The sequence below is a fragment of the Myxine glutinosa genome, chromosome 3, assembly GCF_964187855.1.
Source record: "Myxine glutinosa chromosome 3, kmMyxGlut1.1, whole genome shotgun sequence".
In the NCBI taxonomy this organism is placed as follows: Eukaryota; Metazoa; Chordata; class Myxini; order Myxiniformes; family Myxinidae; genus Myxine; species Myxine glutinosa.
The window spans coordinates 165,587,684-165,605,570 of NC_136263.1; the positions used below are offsets into that span (position 1 = coordinate 165,587,684).

Here is a 17,887-nt window from a genome sequence, read left to right on the forward strand (position 1 = left end):
CTAGCCCAGGCACAGGCTGCAGGCCATTGCCATGCCATGCAGGCACCAGGCACAGACCAATCACAGACAACGCAGTTGTTCGTGAGCTACTGAAGCGTTCCGAGGCAGCAACTGCTGAGGTGGGTCAGAGATGGGTCCTGAATACATTTGATCTGGGTGTCTGCATGAAAGCCCTTCCCATCATCTGGCGCTGGCCAAATGAATTTGCTAGTCATGTAGTAACGATTGGACCCTTCCACACATCCATGAACTACATCGGGATGCTCACTGGACACAAGATGCGTGGTTCTGGATATGCAGAGATTCTCTTTGAGGCACAACTAGTAACAAGTGGATCTCTCAAAGGTGTTCTCAGTGGAAAGGCCTACGCAAAGTCCCTCTTTTGCCTCAAAACAGTGTGTGAGGCAATGGAGAGGCTGTTGATGGAGAGATTCACTGAGGAGGAGAACATCATGATCTCTGACCCTGCTGTGCTTCTCAGAATGACCCAGTCTTGCAACCGAGAGCACCTCGATGAAGCCCTCAAAGACCCCTCAACTCTACTCCTCATCAAAAATTTGCATAAAATTTGCATAATTTTGCATAAAATTTGCAGCAGTAATTTGCATAAAAATGGTATGTGGGACATATTTTCAGCTTGGGGCCATAGCTAGTCATTTTCTACACATTTTTTCCAATCTAGAAACACTGATTAGAAGTATATCTCCGGGGGGTGCAGGGGGACCTAGTCTTCCTACTAGACTAATAAAGAAGCTGATGGAATACGTGAAAGATGATGACGTGGTTGTGATAGGAGGAGACATAAATGGACATGTGGGAAGGAGTATGGACGGTATTGAGGGAGTTAATGGGGTTTACGGATATGGTGTGAATAATGGAGAAGGTGAAAGGATTTTGGAGTTTGCTGATGTAGCTGGTTTGTTGATTTGTAATACTCAGTTCCAGAAAGAGGAGAATTCGCTTGTTACATACACATCAGGTGGGTCGACGACAACCGTTGACTACCTGATGGTGCGTAGGCGAGATAGGGGGCACCTCCGGTACACAATGGTGGTACCGGGGGAGGAGGCTGTTTCACAGCATCACTTGGTTGTCTGCGACATCAGGGTGAAAGGTGCGAGGAGAGCTCGGTGGGTGAAGTACCAACCGAGAATGAAGGTGTGGAGGTTGAAAGAGGTGACAGTGAGGGAGGCATTAAAAGAGAGGCTGAGAATGGCAGAGGATGATTTGGTTGAGCTTTAAAGTGGTTGTAAGTCAATGAAAGATAGTCTGATGGGAGCCGTTGGTGAGGTATGTGTGTGGGGAATTGTGCCATTAAACGATGGCAATTTGCTTTAGTAGTTAGTTTCACTTTGTATTGAAAACGAAATAATTATCCAGGATCAGCTGAGAACAGCTCTTCTCTGATAAAAGTCTGGAGCCAGGGCTTTGATTAGCAATTCGGGCTGATATGGGATAAAGCCTGGAGCCTTGTCTCATTTGTAAGTCAGGCCGATAAGAACAGGATGGGCAATCCAAATCCTTTGAAACTGCCTTTGTCTCGCTGGTATATCTGATTCAGGTTTTGTATTTAAACTCAATGCTTGGCATTGTGGAGTTAGATGTTTGGGGATTCTGAAGGTTTCGTGTGTCCTTCTCTTTCCTGAGCATCTCCGTGATCGTGTACTTGGTATAATAATAAAGTTTGTTACTCTTATTCTTCATCGTGGTGGACCATCGATTCATTCACCAACAATTGGTACCAGGAGTGGGGTTCCATCTTGGAGTCGGAGGGGAGGACGGATCCTGGAGAGATCGAGAGCAGAGGCTGGCCAGCATCCAATTTGATTAAAGGTGAGCCTTTGCACTGAAGTTTTTTTTCCAAATTACGTGCTCCTCTCCCCGCTCCGGGTTTAGTCTATCCTCTCCTTCGTCGTCTGAGCTTGGCCACGGACAAATTGTAAGCACGGGTGTTTGCCCAGAGTACCAAGTTTATTGAAATACCAAGGGTAGGACAGTTAGCAGGAAGGGGGATTGTGAGGCCAGGTAGACGCAGGGCGACACCTGTAGACCGAGAACATCCCAGGAAGGAAGGCCGAGATAGACAAGATGGGAAACAAACCAGGAAGGGAGGGTGAGCCCCTCAGAAAGACCCCGGCATATTTTATGTATAACAAGCATAGTTATGCTGCTGTTAGACCAGGGGAATCATGGGCTGATCTGACAAAGGACCTAAGTGATTCCTGGCCAGAGGAAGGATCATTTGCGCTAGAGAAATTAGGAGCGCTATATGGAGCTTTAGACAAGCTGGAGAAAGAGAAAATACATTTCCCATCCGACTATTGGAAGGTATATGGGTGGTCGAAAGGGAAGCAATGAAAAGACAGGCCTTGTCGAAACAGGCCAGTCTGGCAGGAGAAGTATTGAAGCTACAAGGAGAAAGAAAGAAAGCGGATAAAATTCAGGAGAAAACGATCAAGGAAATAGTTAAGCAGGCGAACCAGCGATTGATGCCGCTGGTTCAGAGTAGAGACCCCGCGTCAGGGGAAATAATTACCAGAAACCTACCCTCCCAAGACCTGGGCTCTGTCCACGGGCTCCAGGCACCACTCTCCCTGCCCCAACACCTGTTACCAACGTACGGACACCCAAAGGACAGGACATCAGCCCCCCAATGGGACGAGACACAGGGACAATGGGTCGTTCCAGCATACGTTAAAATGGATGTTGGTATCCCGCTCAGGCACTAGGAATGGAGGGGGACACTCAAAGAGATGGGAATACCCTCGACGAACCCGACCAGCCGCTCCCCAGGACTACCTTAGCCCGGGCAACCCATTCAGAGGAGAAGGGGTTAATGGGGAAGATGAGGGGACGGACATTCCAGGGTTCCCGCCACCGATAGGGCAGGAAGGACTATACCCCTCACTGGCAGGGCTTATGGGGAATGAGATCCCACAGACTATGACAGGAATGTTCCCGTTGAAACATATAGGTTTACAGCCAAAAATCAGGCAGAGGGGGCGTACCACAAATGGTGATGGCGAGGATACCTTTAAGGGAATCCAACTTGACTGCTATGGAAGAACGGGTAAAAACCTTGATAAAAGATCAGCCGAATCAAGTGTCCGAATTTATGCGAATGTGGATACAAAATTCGCAGGCGGATTGGCGAGATATCTGCCATATGGGAAAAGCTATATTGCCCACATGGGTATGGGAACATGCGAAAATACACACACATTTGCCAAATGCGGACCCAAACCCACCCCAAGCGCCGGGGGTGTAGGCCAATACAATCGAGCAACTGCTGGCTGGAGTACGAGCCACTTTAATGCCAGCCGCGCGACCCAACTGAAACAAAATATTCGCCCTAAAACAGAAACAAGTCGAACCGGCAGCGGACTGGAGAGAAAGAGTAGAAAGAGCAATGGTTAAATGGGGAGGGTTCCCCAGGCAGAGGACCTTCCCAGGGCTATAGTGAACAACTTCCTCGTGGAAGGAATGAGGCCCGCAATAAAGAAACGCATCCAATTAGTCAAACTTGGGTGGAGGAATGCCCCAACCGACGAATTATGTGAAGCAGCCAACCAATGTAGTGACTGTGATGAGAAAAAAGCCGATGTGAAGGAGGACATACTGCAAATGTTGATGCAGGAATGACGGGCCCAATTCATTCATAAAGGGGGAAACTGAAACCGGGGGCACGCCCAGAACTGGAACGCGAGGGCAACTCCCCAAGATAATTGGGACTATGATGACGAAAATGACTTTAATGATGATGGTGATAGACAAGTCAATATGCAGACGAAGGGACCACGTGGACCACCCTGGCCGCAACAATGGGGACAACCGGACCAGCAGCCAGCCAGACGACTGAGACGACAGGGACCGCGTAATAACGGCAGACACCCCACACCCTCGGCTCCGCCGGCTCCACAGGGGGCGTGCTTCCTCTGTGGAAAAATAGGACATTGGAAACGTGACTGCCGATGGCTCCACGAGGGGCCCCGTGGACCCCCTCCACCGGGCAACCAAGCGGCCTATTGACAGGATGAGTACGGGTCGCCTAAAGAATGTCCCCTTGTAACAATGACACCTACAGAGGAGCCGACTTTGACTCTGGACATGGACGGACGACAGATAGAGTTTCTTGTGGATACGGGCGTACCGTAGTCCTATTAATAAAGGGCAATTACCATCACTATGCCCCACGCATAAGCATGTCCAAATAATGGGCGTTTCAGGCTTACCCCAAGCGCTCCCAATTTCGGAAGAGGTGAGAGTGGTGTGCAGTCCGCTAGAAGCTAAACATGCTTTCCTAATGACCACCACCACTCCAATTAATTTATTAAGACAGGACTTACTTTGCGGATTAGGCTGTCAAATTTCATGTACAGAGCAGGGAGTTTTCATAGATATTGCAGAATCTAAACGTGACCTATTGATGGCAGCATTGTCCTGCGCTGGTCACACCGTGTATTGGTGGAGGCTAGGCGAAGGGGCTCTAACAAATTTGGTAGAAATAATTGATATGGTATGTTCTGAAGCTGAGGAACTGCGAGATTGGTTACAAGTAAATTGAATCACGATGACCGTAAGATACGACCCACCCCACTCTACAGCTTATTACGACGCAAAGGGGGACAATGAGGAATATTGGGAGTTAGTTAAAGACTCGCTGGGCAAGACTTCGAACGTGCATTTATCGCGAGTATGGATTGGCCACGAGGGGGTGGAGATCGAGGGTAAACCTGACACCAGAGCAATATGCACAATCCCGTTACCCTGACGGAGTTGAGGCTCACGTCACCGTCACGACTGCTCAAGGTTGGCCACCGGAGAGTGTGGGCTGGATGATGGGACTGCTACGACGGGCCTCGACCACCGCCTCTCGGCTGACGGGCCATTGGGTAGTAAGAACGCCCGGGAATGGAGAAGGGTTTGTAATCGACACCCCGCTACAAACGGAGAAAGGGGAATTAGAAGAAGTAGATCTGCCACCTAAAGGATCCCATGTTGTGCGGAAGATGCCCAAGACCCCGGGAAAATCGAATGAAATTTTGAATGATGTACCAGCCAATTTGTGGACTAAACATGATAACGATGTCGGTCGAATTAGGGACGCTAAACCTCTGTTAATACCAGTGAAACCTGGGATACCCCTCCCACAGGTGAGACAATATAAATTACGACCTGAAGCCAGTGCAGGTATTGCAATTGGGGGGGGGGGGGGGGAGGGGTCGGTGCTATTGCAATATATTGAAGATTTACTTGTGTGTTCCCCGACGAAGGAAGCGTGCGAGAAGGACTCTGTGACCTTGCTCAAAGCACTGGCGGAGTGGGACACAAAGTGGGACGGGACAAGCTTCAGTTGGTGCAGCCAGTCGAAACATATTTGGGCCGTGCTATTTCACACGGCAAGCGAGAATTCGACGCGCAGCGAGCGACCGCTATAACGGAGGTGCCGCTACCGCACACTCAGCGGGAAATGATGCGTTTCCTATGTATGACGGGTTATTGCCACACTTGGATAATCGACTATGCGCTATTTATTAAACCATTGTACGAGGCTACCAAACTGGAAGCCCCGAACAAAATAATTTGGCCGGACGACATGATCCACTGTTTTGAGGGCATGAAAAAAGCATTGGCTATGGCGCCGACCTTAGGGCTCCCTGATTACAAAGAACCGTTCACTCTTTACACTCATGCAGTGGGGGGTTTTTGCACAATCTGTATTAACTTAAACTCATGGGGATAGAGAACGACCTGTAGCCTACTTCAGTAAAAAAAACTAGACCCGTTCAAGCAAGGACTTTCGGTGTGTCTGCAGGCCATGGTGGCAGCCAGGTACGCGGTGGAAAGGACATCGGACATTGCCATGGGACACCCGGTAACACTGCGGGTGCCGCACTGCGTTACTTCATTGCTACTACAGCGAAAAACACAACATTTGTCTCCACTAGATTGATGCAATGCGAAACCGCATTGATCACCGCGACGAATGACACCATTGAGCGTTGCGCTACTTTTAATCCAGCCTCACTCATGCCCACACCTGAGGAAGGTGACCCCCACATGTGCCTTGAGGAGGTGCAGCAGGTGTCTACTGTGTTCCCGGACTTGAGAGACACTCCCCTTGATAAACCCAATTGCGTGTATTATGTATACGGGTCGGCTAGGTGCACATGGGATGGTTCCATGCTGTCTGGGTACACGGTGTGCACCGACAACCAGACAATAGAGAGTGGACGCCTTCACCTACCTTTTCGGCCCAGCAGGCAGAGCTGTGTGCCCTAACTAGAGCATGCACCCTGGCTGCGGGCCTTGCTGTCACCATTTACACAGATTCGGCGTATGCTCACGGGGTAGTTCACAACAAAGGAGCAATTTGGAAAATGCGTGGCTTTCTCACATCTGCAGGTTCAGTAAAGGACTTACTTCAAAGCATTTCGCTTCCCCGCGCCATTGCGGGAGTAAAATGCCGTGCTCACCAGAGGTTGGACACAGACGTTGCTAGGGGCAACGCCAGGGCAGACACGGCAGCAAGTACGGCAGCCGAACAACACGTAGGTTGGAACATGCCGGTGGTTATGCGAGCTAAAACGACGCTCGCACAGACTGCCCAAGCACCGGCCTCGAGCCCAGATGCCGTGCCGGACAGTAACGACGTACTGAGGCTGCAAGTAACAGCACCGCCAGCTGAACATGACGATTGGTTAAAAAGGGGGGCAGCACGGCCCAGGAAAGGTGAGATCTGGACCCTAGAAGGGAAACCGATAGCACCTAAGGAAATACTGCCCTGGCTCGCATGCATGGCATACCAGAATGGCCATGTGTGTAAGAGGGGGGTGATTGAGCAGGTAAGATACACCTGGGCGGCACCGGGGTTGTCACCTATCGCATCCCTCGTATGCCAGTCATGCGTGGTTTGCCAGCAACACAATAGGGGGGCCCCGCTGAAACACACTCACGACGCCGGCCCCCACAAACCCTGGGGGCCGTTCACACACATCCAATTCGATTTCATATTCATGAAGCCTAGCATGTCGTTCAATTATATTTTAGTTATTGTAGACATGTTTAAAAAATGGGTCGAGGCCTATCCATGCGTCAAGTCAGATAGCCTGAAAGTAGTCAAGCGCCTCATGCGGGATTTCATGTGCCGATTGGGGATCCCCCCAAAAATATATTCGGACCAGTTTGGACATTTTACAGCAGATGTAATTAAAGGCATTTTAAAGGCGTTGGGGGTAAAACAATCCTTCCATTGCGTGTACCACCCACAGTCATCGGGACAGGTGGAAAGAACGAACGGGACCCTGAAACTCAAGCTGGCAAAGATTTGCGCGGACACGGGTTTGAAATGGCCGGAAGCTCTTCCACTTGTGTTATTGAGCACCCGGTCGAACCCCAGTCGCACCACGGGCCTTTCCTCCCACGAGATATTAATGGGGCGGCCCATGAGTTTGCCTGTTTCGGCCCCGGTGGACATGTCGAAACTTCATTTGCCTGTGATGGATGACAAGCTTTTAAAGTTTTGCATAGGCTTGTCCAATGTGGCACGCAGCATTCACGCATGAGTACGACAGGCGTTGCCCGAACCAATGGACCACGCCATCCACGACTTTCAAGCTGGAGACCAGGTGCTTGTGAAGCATTTCACTTGCAAGAATGCCCTGGAACCAAGGTGGACGGGGCCATTCAAGGTAATATTAACTACATCGACTGTTGTCTTCTGCAAAGATAAACCCTCCTGGATCCACGCCATGCATTGTAAGTTGTCCATCCAAGCATCAGACACCACAACACAGTAATGTCGTTGTCAGCCACAGGAATGATGCTTCTGATAGCAACAGTAACATGTGTCAGGGGTGACGGACCATCTATTGGTAGCGCACAAGGGGGTATCTGGGAAACATGAAACCTCACCGTAGTAATGGGGCACGAAATATCACTACCAGGTTTTCATGAAACAATCATAAGCGGCCATGACAGTGTGTGGAGAACCGTAACTTGGGAAGCGTCATTGAATGGAAGTATGTTCAAACAGGTATTAAAAAAAATTCAGATACAATCATCCTGGGGGGTAACCACTTTCTAGGTGGAGGAACAGCCAGGATACAAATAGGGGTCACCCGATTTAAGGCTACAGACACGCACACATTTAGAGGAAGGTATGTTTATGAAGCTCAGGTGTAGAGCATGGAAAAAATTGGGAAAGTGGTATGACGACATCGGAAACCTCGAAATTACAGTTAAACCACAACCTCGAGATGAGGCCCGAGTGAGGAATGATGAGAACACATATTGGAAAGTGGTAAGAGAGGTGGCAATCATTCAGAATAAGACTCAGTGCTGGGAATGCATGAAATTTCCCCAAACTAGCACTGATAGGATACAAATGATAGTTTTACCCCTGTCTCTTAACGATCTCTGCTCCCATCCCATCGATTCCCCATGTTTGGTTACCACAGTGGAAAGAGAGGGTGTTAATAACAATAAGGGTTGTAATCGACCATTTAACTATCGCCCTTCAATGGCTGCTCATGTGGCTGATAGGCCCTCCCCCATTTGGGTTAAACCCCCAAAGTGGGTAGTATGCCTCCAAGGATCTGGCCATCTATGTATGGGGAGATCGAAATGTACTTACACTCTTGCTGGGAAGATGAAAAAAGGGGAAAATGGGATCACTCTACGAGTGGTACTTCATGATAAGCACACCCACACCATAACGGCCATAACATTCTCTAGAGGAATAGGACCAATGGGAGTAACGACAGGAGTTCAGTGTCTATCCAGCCACCTGATTCCACCCCATGGGATGATGTTCATATGCGATGATAAAGCGTATCCCTACCTACCAGATAATTGGGATGGCACTTGTTATCTAGGATCAGTACTCCCCGATGTCGGCATACGTGACAATCTAGATGCAAAGTCTCTAAATAGGCGATACAAGAGAGCAATTTTGAACGAAGACAGAAAAACTAAGTTACATGGAGCAGGATGGGAAAAAGTGTGAGGGTTCTTCTTCCCGGGAGCAGGAACCGTTATGAGTAACTTCCGGGCAGATAGGATGGCCTAAAATTTGGAAAAAGTAGCTAACGACACCGCTACAGCCCATAACGAATTATTGGACACAGTAATTCACATGCGCACGATGGTAATGCAGAACCGGGTAACTTTGGATATGCTATTGGCAGAAAAAGGAGGGGTGTGCGGAGTAATAGAAGGAAAGTGTTGCACGTACATACCTGATCCATCCAAGGGCATGTCAGCTGCAATAGTGAGACTAGGAAAGACTAGTCACGCGCTGACTATTGACCGCGTCTCGCGTGAAAACTTTTGGAATGTTGGGTGGATTGCAAATTGGTTCAAAGGATGGACAGGCTGAATTGTTAAGTGGTTGTTGACCGCACTTGCGGTGGTAATTGGGGTAGTCATTTGGGGGGCACTAATGAAAGCCTTAGTGCTTATTTGTGTAAAGAAATACTTTTCAGGATGGACATTGAAGAAAGCGCCGGTGAAGGCTATGGTTGTTTCCGCCGATCTGAACGAGTACATGGATGACGTGTCGTTAGATAGCGATGATTGCTCTTCCCCAAACCTCTCCCAATTAGTATCGGCTAATTCTCCACGTATGTTTTCCCTTGTCCCAAATGAATATGATTTTGATAAATATGATGATTGTGATGATTTTTCTTTTTACAAAATCACCTACGGGTGCAGGACTTATCGACTCCTGTTTCTCTATATGTTTTGCAAGCTCTCGGTGCCAGTCTAATCCTCGTTGACCTAGCTTCGGATCTGACTGCCCTTGGAGAGCCGTTACAATTACAACATGTAAGACCATGATGAGGAGATGCAGAGAAGGAAGAGGCCAGCCATGATGGGCTGATTGGGGACAATCTCCCACCACTAAATGAAGCATGGCAGGTGTAGCTTTGTCCTGGTTTTCCTAAATCTTGTGTTCTCAGTCCAACGATTGAGGTTGGCGAAGGCAAGACTACGCTGGGCCAAGGGTGAGTTGGAGATTTCCTCAGGCGCTCACGAGCATACAGAGGCGGGACTACAGGGTACAAAGAAATGCCTACATGCTGACATTAAAATTGTCTCTTTGATAACATTGTCTCAATAGAGCCAAAAGGAGGGCATGAGGGGAATTGTGCCATTAAATGATGACAATTTGCTTTGGTAGTTAGTTTCACTTTGTATTGCAAACGAAATAATTATCCAGGATCAGCTGAGAACAGCTCTTCTCTGATAAAAGTCTGGAACCAGGGCTTTGATTAGCAATTCAGGCCGATAGGGGATAAAGCCTGGAGCCTTGTTTCATTTGTAATTTGGGCCGATAAGGACAGGATGGGCGATCCAAATCCTTTATTCCTTTGAAACTGCCTTTGTCTCGCTGGTATATCTTATTCAGGTTTTGTATTTAAACTCAACTCTTGGCATGGTGGAGTTAAATGTTTGGGGATTCTGATGGTTTCGTGAGTCCTTCTCTTTCCTGCGCATCTCCATGATCATGTACTTGGTATATGAATAACTTTTGTTGCTCTTCTTCTTCATCGTGGTTGACCATCGATTCATTCACCAACATGTCGATGTACTAAAGGACCACCGAGGCACTCGGAAACATGGTGGTGGGATGATGAAGTTGGAAAGAGGATTGACGAGAAGAGGAAGAAGTTCAAGAGGTGGCAGAAGGCGAAGGGTACGCGGGGCAGAAAAGGGAGAGCATGAAAGTTTTAAGGCAGCCAAGACGGTTGCAAAGAAAGAGGTAGCAAAGGCGCAGGAGGCATGTAGGAAAATGTTTGGAGAACGCTTGGATTCGGAAGAGGGTCAGAGAGCGGTATTCAGGATTGCAAAGCAGATAGCGAAAGAGAGGTTCAATGTGATGGGGGTGAGTTGCTTGAAGGATGAAGTGGGACAAATCGTTGTGGACCCAGATGGAATTAAGGGAGATGGAAGAGATATATGGAAATGCTGTTGAATGCAGAGAATGAATGGGATGGCAACATCGAGACTCACCCAGTTTTAGGACCCTCATCCCTCCATACAAGGGGGAAGGTGACCCTCTGGACTGTGGCTCGTATCGAGCGATAAAGTTATTGGAGCATGGAATGAAGGTATTGAAAAGGGTGTTGGAAAGGAGGATAAGGAAGAAAGTGAAGATCGACGAAATGCAGTTTGGATTTCTGCCAGGAAGCAGAACGACAGACGTGCTTTTTATTGTAAGGCAGTTGCAGGAGAAGTACATGGAGAAGAGGAAGAAGTTGTTTCTTGGGTTTGTTGATCTGGAGAAAGCATTTGATAGGGTTCCACGTGAAGTAGTGACATGGGCATTGAGGAAGTTAGGAGTGGAGAGTGGTTGATCAGAGTAATGATGGCAATGAATGAGAGAGCGTGCACAGCTGTAAGGATGAAGGACAAGAACAGTGGTGAGTTTGAGGTGTAGATGGGAGTGCATCAGGGGTCGGTACTAAGTCCACTACTATTTTTAGCTGTGATGGAGGTGCTGGCTCGGAATGTGAAGGAGGGTTTACTGTTGGAGTTGTTGTATGCAGGTGATCTGGTGTTGATTGCGGAAAGTATGGATGGAATGAAGGAGAAGATGAACAAGTGGAAGGAATGTATGGAGCCAAAAGGTCTGAAGGTGAATAACAGAAAAACGAAGGTGATGGCAAGTGGTAAAGCATGTGCTGAGGTGGAAAGAACTGGGAAGCGGCCGTGTGCTGTGTGCAGGAAGGGTGTTGGAGTGAACTCATTCAATGTACAATGTGCGCTGAGTGGGTTCATCAAAAATGTAGTGGTCTGAGAGGGTCATTAACCAGTGTGGCAGCTACATTCAAGTGTAAGGTGTGCACAGAAGGAGCTGCCGATGGAGGAAATGTTTAGTTGGATCTTAGAGACAGCATGAAGCTGGAAGGTTAGAAAACATTTTGCTACCTCGGAGACATGCTGAATGGAGAAGGTGGATCAGACTCGGCAACGGTTGTTCGAGAGAGATGTGCATGAAAGACGTTTCGGGAACTGAGTGGCGTGCTGACGAGGAGGGGAGTGTCATTGAAGCTGAAGGGAAAGGTGTAAGCTGCATGTGTGAGAAGTGTTATGATTTATGGGAGCGAGACATGGGTAATGAATGTAGAGCAGCAACGAAGGCTGGAAAGGGTGTAAATGCGAATGGATCGGTGGATGTGTGGAGTATCGTTGAGAGAGAGGAAGACAAATGATGAATTGTGAAAGATGATGTGAATAGAGCCTGTGATGGATGCTGGGAAGAGAAACAGGTTGAGAATGTTTGGTTATGTGTTGAGGAATGATGAAAGTGACTGGTTGATAAGTGTGATGGAAATGAATGTAGAAGGAAGTAGAGGACGGGGAAGACTGAGAAAGACTTGGATAAAGGTGGTGAAAGAAGAAATGCGGGCAAGGGCGTTAACAAGGGGAGATGCAGAAAATAGGGCAAAATGGAGAAGATTGTCATGGGGCCCGCAAGGCTAACCCCCGCTCTAGCAGGGGAAATGGCCTTAAAATGCCTGTTGTTTTGTTGTATTTCCATAATGTGTTATATTGGCTGAACTTACAATTACCTTAAATATTGTTTTATTACCCTCGCCTGAGGAGGGCGTATTGCATTTGAGTCCGTTTGTTACTTGTCAAATATATATATATTTTTTCCAAGTATGTTGATCACTCAGGTTTGTGTGTTTGTGTGTGTGTTTGTTTGTCTGTCTGCTCACTTATACTTGCCTACAGGACACAATTTTAAACCGATCTTCACGAAACTTTACCAAATAGTAGAGTTCGTGATCCGACAAAATCCTACATATTTTTGGGGTCAAAAGGTGAAAGCGTCAACATTGGCCAAAGGTCAACCAAATCTGGTCAACATAGGCCAAATTTGAATGGGATTTACATGTCAGCAAACTGAATTCAACCACCAACTATTTTTGAGATCAGCATAGGCCAAAAGGTCAACATAGGCTGAAGGTCAACAACCATTTCAAATTTCTAAAATCCTCATTTTTCATCCGATTGACTTCAAATTTGAATAGGATTTACATATCGGCGAACTGAATTCGACCACCAACAATTTTTAAGATCAACATAGGCCAAAAGGTCAATATAGGCCAAAGGTGAATGACTTTTTAAAGAATTTCTAAAATCGTCAATTTTCATCCGATTCACTTGAAATTTCAATGGGATTTACATATCGGCTTACTTATATTCAACCACCAACTATTTTTGAGATCAGCGTGGGCCAAAAGGTCAACGGAGGCCAAAGGTCAACCACTTTTTTTGAATTTCCAAAATCCTCAATTTTCATGCGATTGACTTGACATTTGAAGTGGCTTTGCACATCGGCTGAAAGAATTCAACCAACAACTATTTTTGAGATTAGCTTAGGCCAGAAGGTAAACATAGGCCAAAGGTCAACAACAATTTCAAATTCAAAAATCCTTAATTTTCATCCGATTCACTTGAAATTTGAAATGGATTTACATATCAGTTAACGAAATTCAACCACCAACAATTTTTGAGATCGGCATAGGCCAAAGGGTCAACATAGGCAAAAGGTCAACAACAATTTCAAATTTCTAAAATCCTCAATTTTCATCCGATTCACTTGAAATTTGAATGGTATTTACATGTCAGCAAACTGAATTCGACCACCAACTATTTTTGAGATCAGCATGGGCCAAAAGGACAACATATGCCAAAGGTCAACCACTTTTATTAAATATTTTTAAAATCCTCAATTTTCATCCGATTGACGTGAAATTTGAAGAGGATTTACATATCAGCTAACTGAATTCAACCAACAACTATTTTTGAGATCAGCATAAGCCAAAACGTCAAAATAGGCCTAAGGTCAACCACTTTTTCAAATTTCTAAAAGCCTCAATTTTCATCCGATTGACTTGAAATTTGAATTGGAATCACATATCCGCAAACTGAATTCAACCACCAACTATTTTTGAGATCAACAAAGGCCAAAAGATCAACATAGACCAAAGGTTAACAACAATTTCAAATTCTAAAATCCTTAATTTTAATCCGATTCACTTGAAATTTGAATTGGATTTACATATCAGCTAAATAAATTCAACCACCAACTATTTTTAAGATCAGCATAGGCCAAAAGGACAACATATGCCAAAGTTCAACCACTTTTGTTAAATATTTCTAAAATCCTCAATTTTCATCCGATTCACTTGAAATTTGAATGGGATTTACATGTCAGCAAACTGAATTCAACCACCAACTATTTTTGAGATCAGCATGGGCCAAAAGGTCAACATATGCCAAAGGTCAACAACAATTTCAAATTACTAAAATCCTTAATTTTCATCCGATTGACTTGACATTTGAAAAGGATTTAAAAATCGGCAAACTGAATTCAACCACCAACAATTTTTGAGATCAGCGTAGGCCAAAAGGTCAACATAGGCCAAAGGTCAACCACTTTTTTTTAATTTCTAAAAGCCTCAATTTTCATCCGATTCACTTGAAATTTGAAGAGGAATTACATATCGGCAAAATGAACTCAACCACCAATTATTTGTGAGTTCAAAAAGATGCTCTACTGAGTGCCATTCTGCTTTGTTCTCTTTTGCCAAGTGTCACTCTACGAGTGATTTCATCTGTCTGTTTGTTTGTCCGCACAGAATAAATATGATTTTCTCTGCAACCGTTGGTCCGATTGACAGGAAATTTTCACCATAGGTGCATCTGCATGTAAATATTTTAATTATAATTATGACGTCATAGGTCACGTGGTTCGGCCGCCATCGTGGAAAAAGCGAAACAAATTGCACCTCTATATCTCCAAAAGCGATGAATATAAAAAAATTGAGACATGGCTTATTGTAAAGAACTCTCCATGGGGAATAAAATATGTTAATGATGATGTCATAGGTGCCTCCATTATGACGTCATAATTCGACGAGTACAAAACTTCATCCGATCAAGATGAAATGCCTTGAGCGTCATGTAGGCATAAATTGGTGGGAAAAAATAATGATGACGTCATAGGTCACGTGGTTCGGCCGCCATCTTGAAAAAACCCAAAACATTTGCACCTCTATAGTTCCGAAAGCGCTGCATAGTAAAAATTGAGACATGGCTCATTGTAAAGAACTCTCCATGTGGAATAACATCTGTTAATGATGATGTCATAGGTGCCTCCATTATGACGTCATAATTCGACAAGTACAAAACTTCATCCGATCAAGATATAATTTCTTGAGCATAATCTAGCGATAAATTGGTGGAGAACAAAGAAAAAGATGACGTCATCGGTCACGTGGTTCGGCCGCCATATTTAATTTAACACAAAAGCCTTAAAAACCACTGAAAACACATCCTGTCAAGGTTCGGTAATCTCTGATTGCTCTTTCTTGTTTTAATTATATAATGTCAACATTCTCAGTATGTATTGTGTTAACTTCAATAACTATTTAACATTGACCTGATGGCATACCAGTTCTCACCTTTATTTTCAAGATCTACTTTTCCTTCAATTGGCAAGTTTGCCTGAACCACTGCTTCTTTGAATTCTTCCATTATGTCTTCTGTTACATGGGGTGTCCGTGCTGTAACAAACAACATTAGTAAGGCATTCTGTCCTGTTCCGTACAGTGCTAAATTAGCAAAGCTGTGCCTTATATATATTTTAAAATCGCACCCGTGTGCAAAGGAAACGGTTCAGTTTAGCATTTTTAATATGAACTAGGCAAAGCCTAGAAATAAAGGAAACCCACTGGAATTACCCTTTATAACCCTTTAAAAACCTCTACAATTACCCTTTAGAATTACCCTTTAAAATTACCCTTTAGAAATACCCCTTAGAACACATTAGAATTAAACCTTAGATCCCAATAAAATGACCTTTTAGAAACCTCTAGAATTACCCTTTAGAAATAGCGTTTAGAATTAGCCTTTAGAATTACCTTTCAGAACACCTTATAATTACCCTTTAGAATTATCCTTCAGAATTACCCTTTAGAACACTTTAGAATTACCCTTTAGAAACACTTAGAATTACTCTTTAGAACCCATTAAAATCACCCTTTACAATTAAACATTGTGGGTTATTCTTCTTAATTCTTCTTAAGAAGTTTCTTAAGAAGTAATTCTTCTTAAGAAGGTCCTTCTTCTTAATTTTGACGACCGAACGAACATAGCCAAATATTGAAGCAGCTTCACTGCTTTAAAATCTATTTCTGGAACCTTTTGTTCTACATTTTTTCCATGAAAGTAAATCTAAACAATATTCTGTACACATAGATTTGCCTTTTCACAAAATTATCCAGCCAAATAATCACCGTTACTTTATTTTCCCATTTGCATGTTTGGTGACAAATTAATCGATAATCCTAGAATAATATACACATGTTTATGTGTTATATTCGGTAAATAATGCAACTAGTATTGCTAAAATAATTGAATATTGGGTCGAGATGTGCGCCTGAGAGGAACATCGGGGCTCGGTGCGGCCGAGCAGGAAGGACGAGGAGGGAGAGTGGGTCTGTTAGCTTCGCATTGGCAGCTGGTGGGGAACGTGACTTTGTTCCCAGGCGTTGTTTCCCACGCAGACTCGGGGACCCACTCGACGACCGACAGATTTTGAGGGCCGCTTGAGGAGACCAGAGCTGAGTACAAGCAAACGCGACACACCACATTTTATTACTTTAATTTATTTCTCCCTGTGTCTGTATCTAAATCTGCATGGAGGGTTCCTTGGTTAGGAATTTAGTGTCATTGTTTTTTAAAATATTGTATTGCATTGATTTTTATTACACCCTTTATTTGTTGACTTTCAATTCCTTGACTTGTCCGTTTATTTTTGTGGTTCGCAAAACCAGCGTCGTATCCACGCGTACAAGTAAGGACCTTGTTGCCCTCCACTACGCCCTAGGCATGTCACAACCGCCATAGTTGAGTATTCGCCTCAGAGTTAAAGCTCGGGTGGCCATCCGTCACCCTGCAGTGTTCACTACAGGGTAGACAACACAACAATATGTATATGTATGTATGTGTATATATAGCCCGTTGTTGGCTTAGCTGTTAGGGTGCTGGCTTGGGATCCTAGGAACCTGAGTTCGAATCCTGGTCGATCGTTGAATTAACGCCAGGGTTTGACTCAGCCTGTCATCCTTTCGAGGTTGGCAAAATGAGTACCAACTCACAGGGTCATATCTCAAGGAGGTTGGTGGCAGGATTTGCACTCTGGCTGCGATAAAACAACTTATTCCGTAACACAAACAGCAGTGTGTGTCGGGATGGTGCTGAGGTGTCGTCCAAGGATGCTGTGATGAGCTGATCCAGTGCATGCTCCCATACAACGACGACGATATATATATATATATATATATATATATATATATGTATATATATATATATATATATATATATATATATATATATATATATATATTGTTACAGGTCGCGGACAGATGTTATAGACCGAGCGGTGGTGTAAGACCGCGACCTAACAAAACTCACCCGATTCACCCAGAACTTTGGCCGTATAGTACCACAGCTGCTCAATGAGGGAAAAGACAAAAACGACGCAATGCAAGAGGAAAAGGAATTAAAACGAGAAGACGTACAGACGAGTAATGGGGTTTATTATTTACACACACAAGCAAAAAGGAGCAATCAAGTTTTATTTACAACACAAGACGCAGGTGACACAGGGAAAATACTAGCTTACCTACAGACTTAATTAAATACCCAGGGACAGAACAAACAAAACAAACTCACGTATACAAGAAGGGTGGAAAGGCAGGAGGTGGATGGCCGGAGGGAGAGGGAGGTCCAAGGGGGTCCCGCAGCACCACCGGCGCGTTTAGCAGCCGCCGTTCCTCTTCGGCCCTGCTCCAAACCGCCGTTC

At 45.2% G+C, this 17,887-nt stretch overlaps 1 protein-coding gene across 5 annotated transcripts in view; it reads right to left on the reverse strand.

Annotated features, from left to right (window-relative positions):
- LOC137423078 (uncharacterized) overlaps window positions 1-17,887 on the reverse strand; it is a 118,129-nt gene that overhangs the window by 37,394 nt on the left and 62,848 nt on the right. For all 5 annotated transcript variants that reach the window (XM_078774713.1, XM_068109870.2, XM_078774712.1 and 2 more), the window contains one exon: window positions 15,483-15,584. In XM_078774713.1, the coding sequence (XP_078630839.1) occupies window positions 15,483-15,584 (102 nt within the window). The remainder of the gene's footprint in view (window positions 1-15,482; window positions 15,585-17,887) is intronic.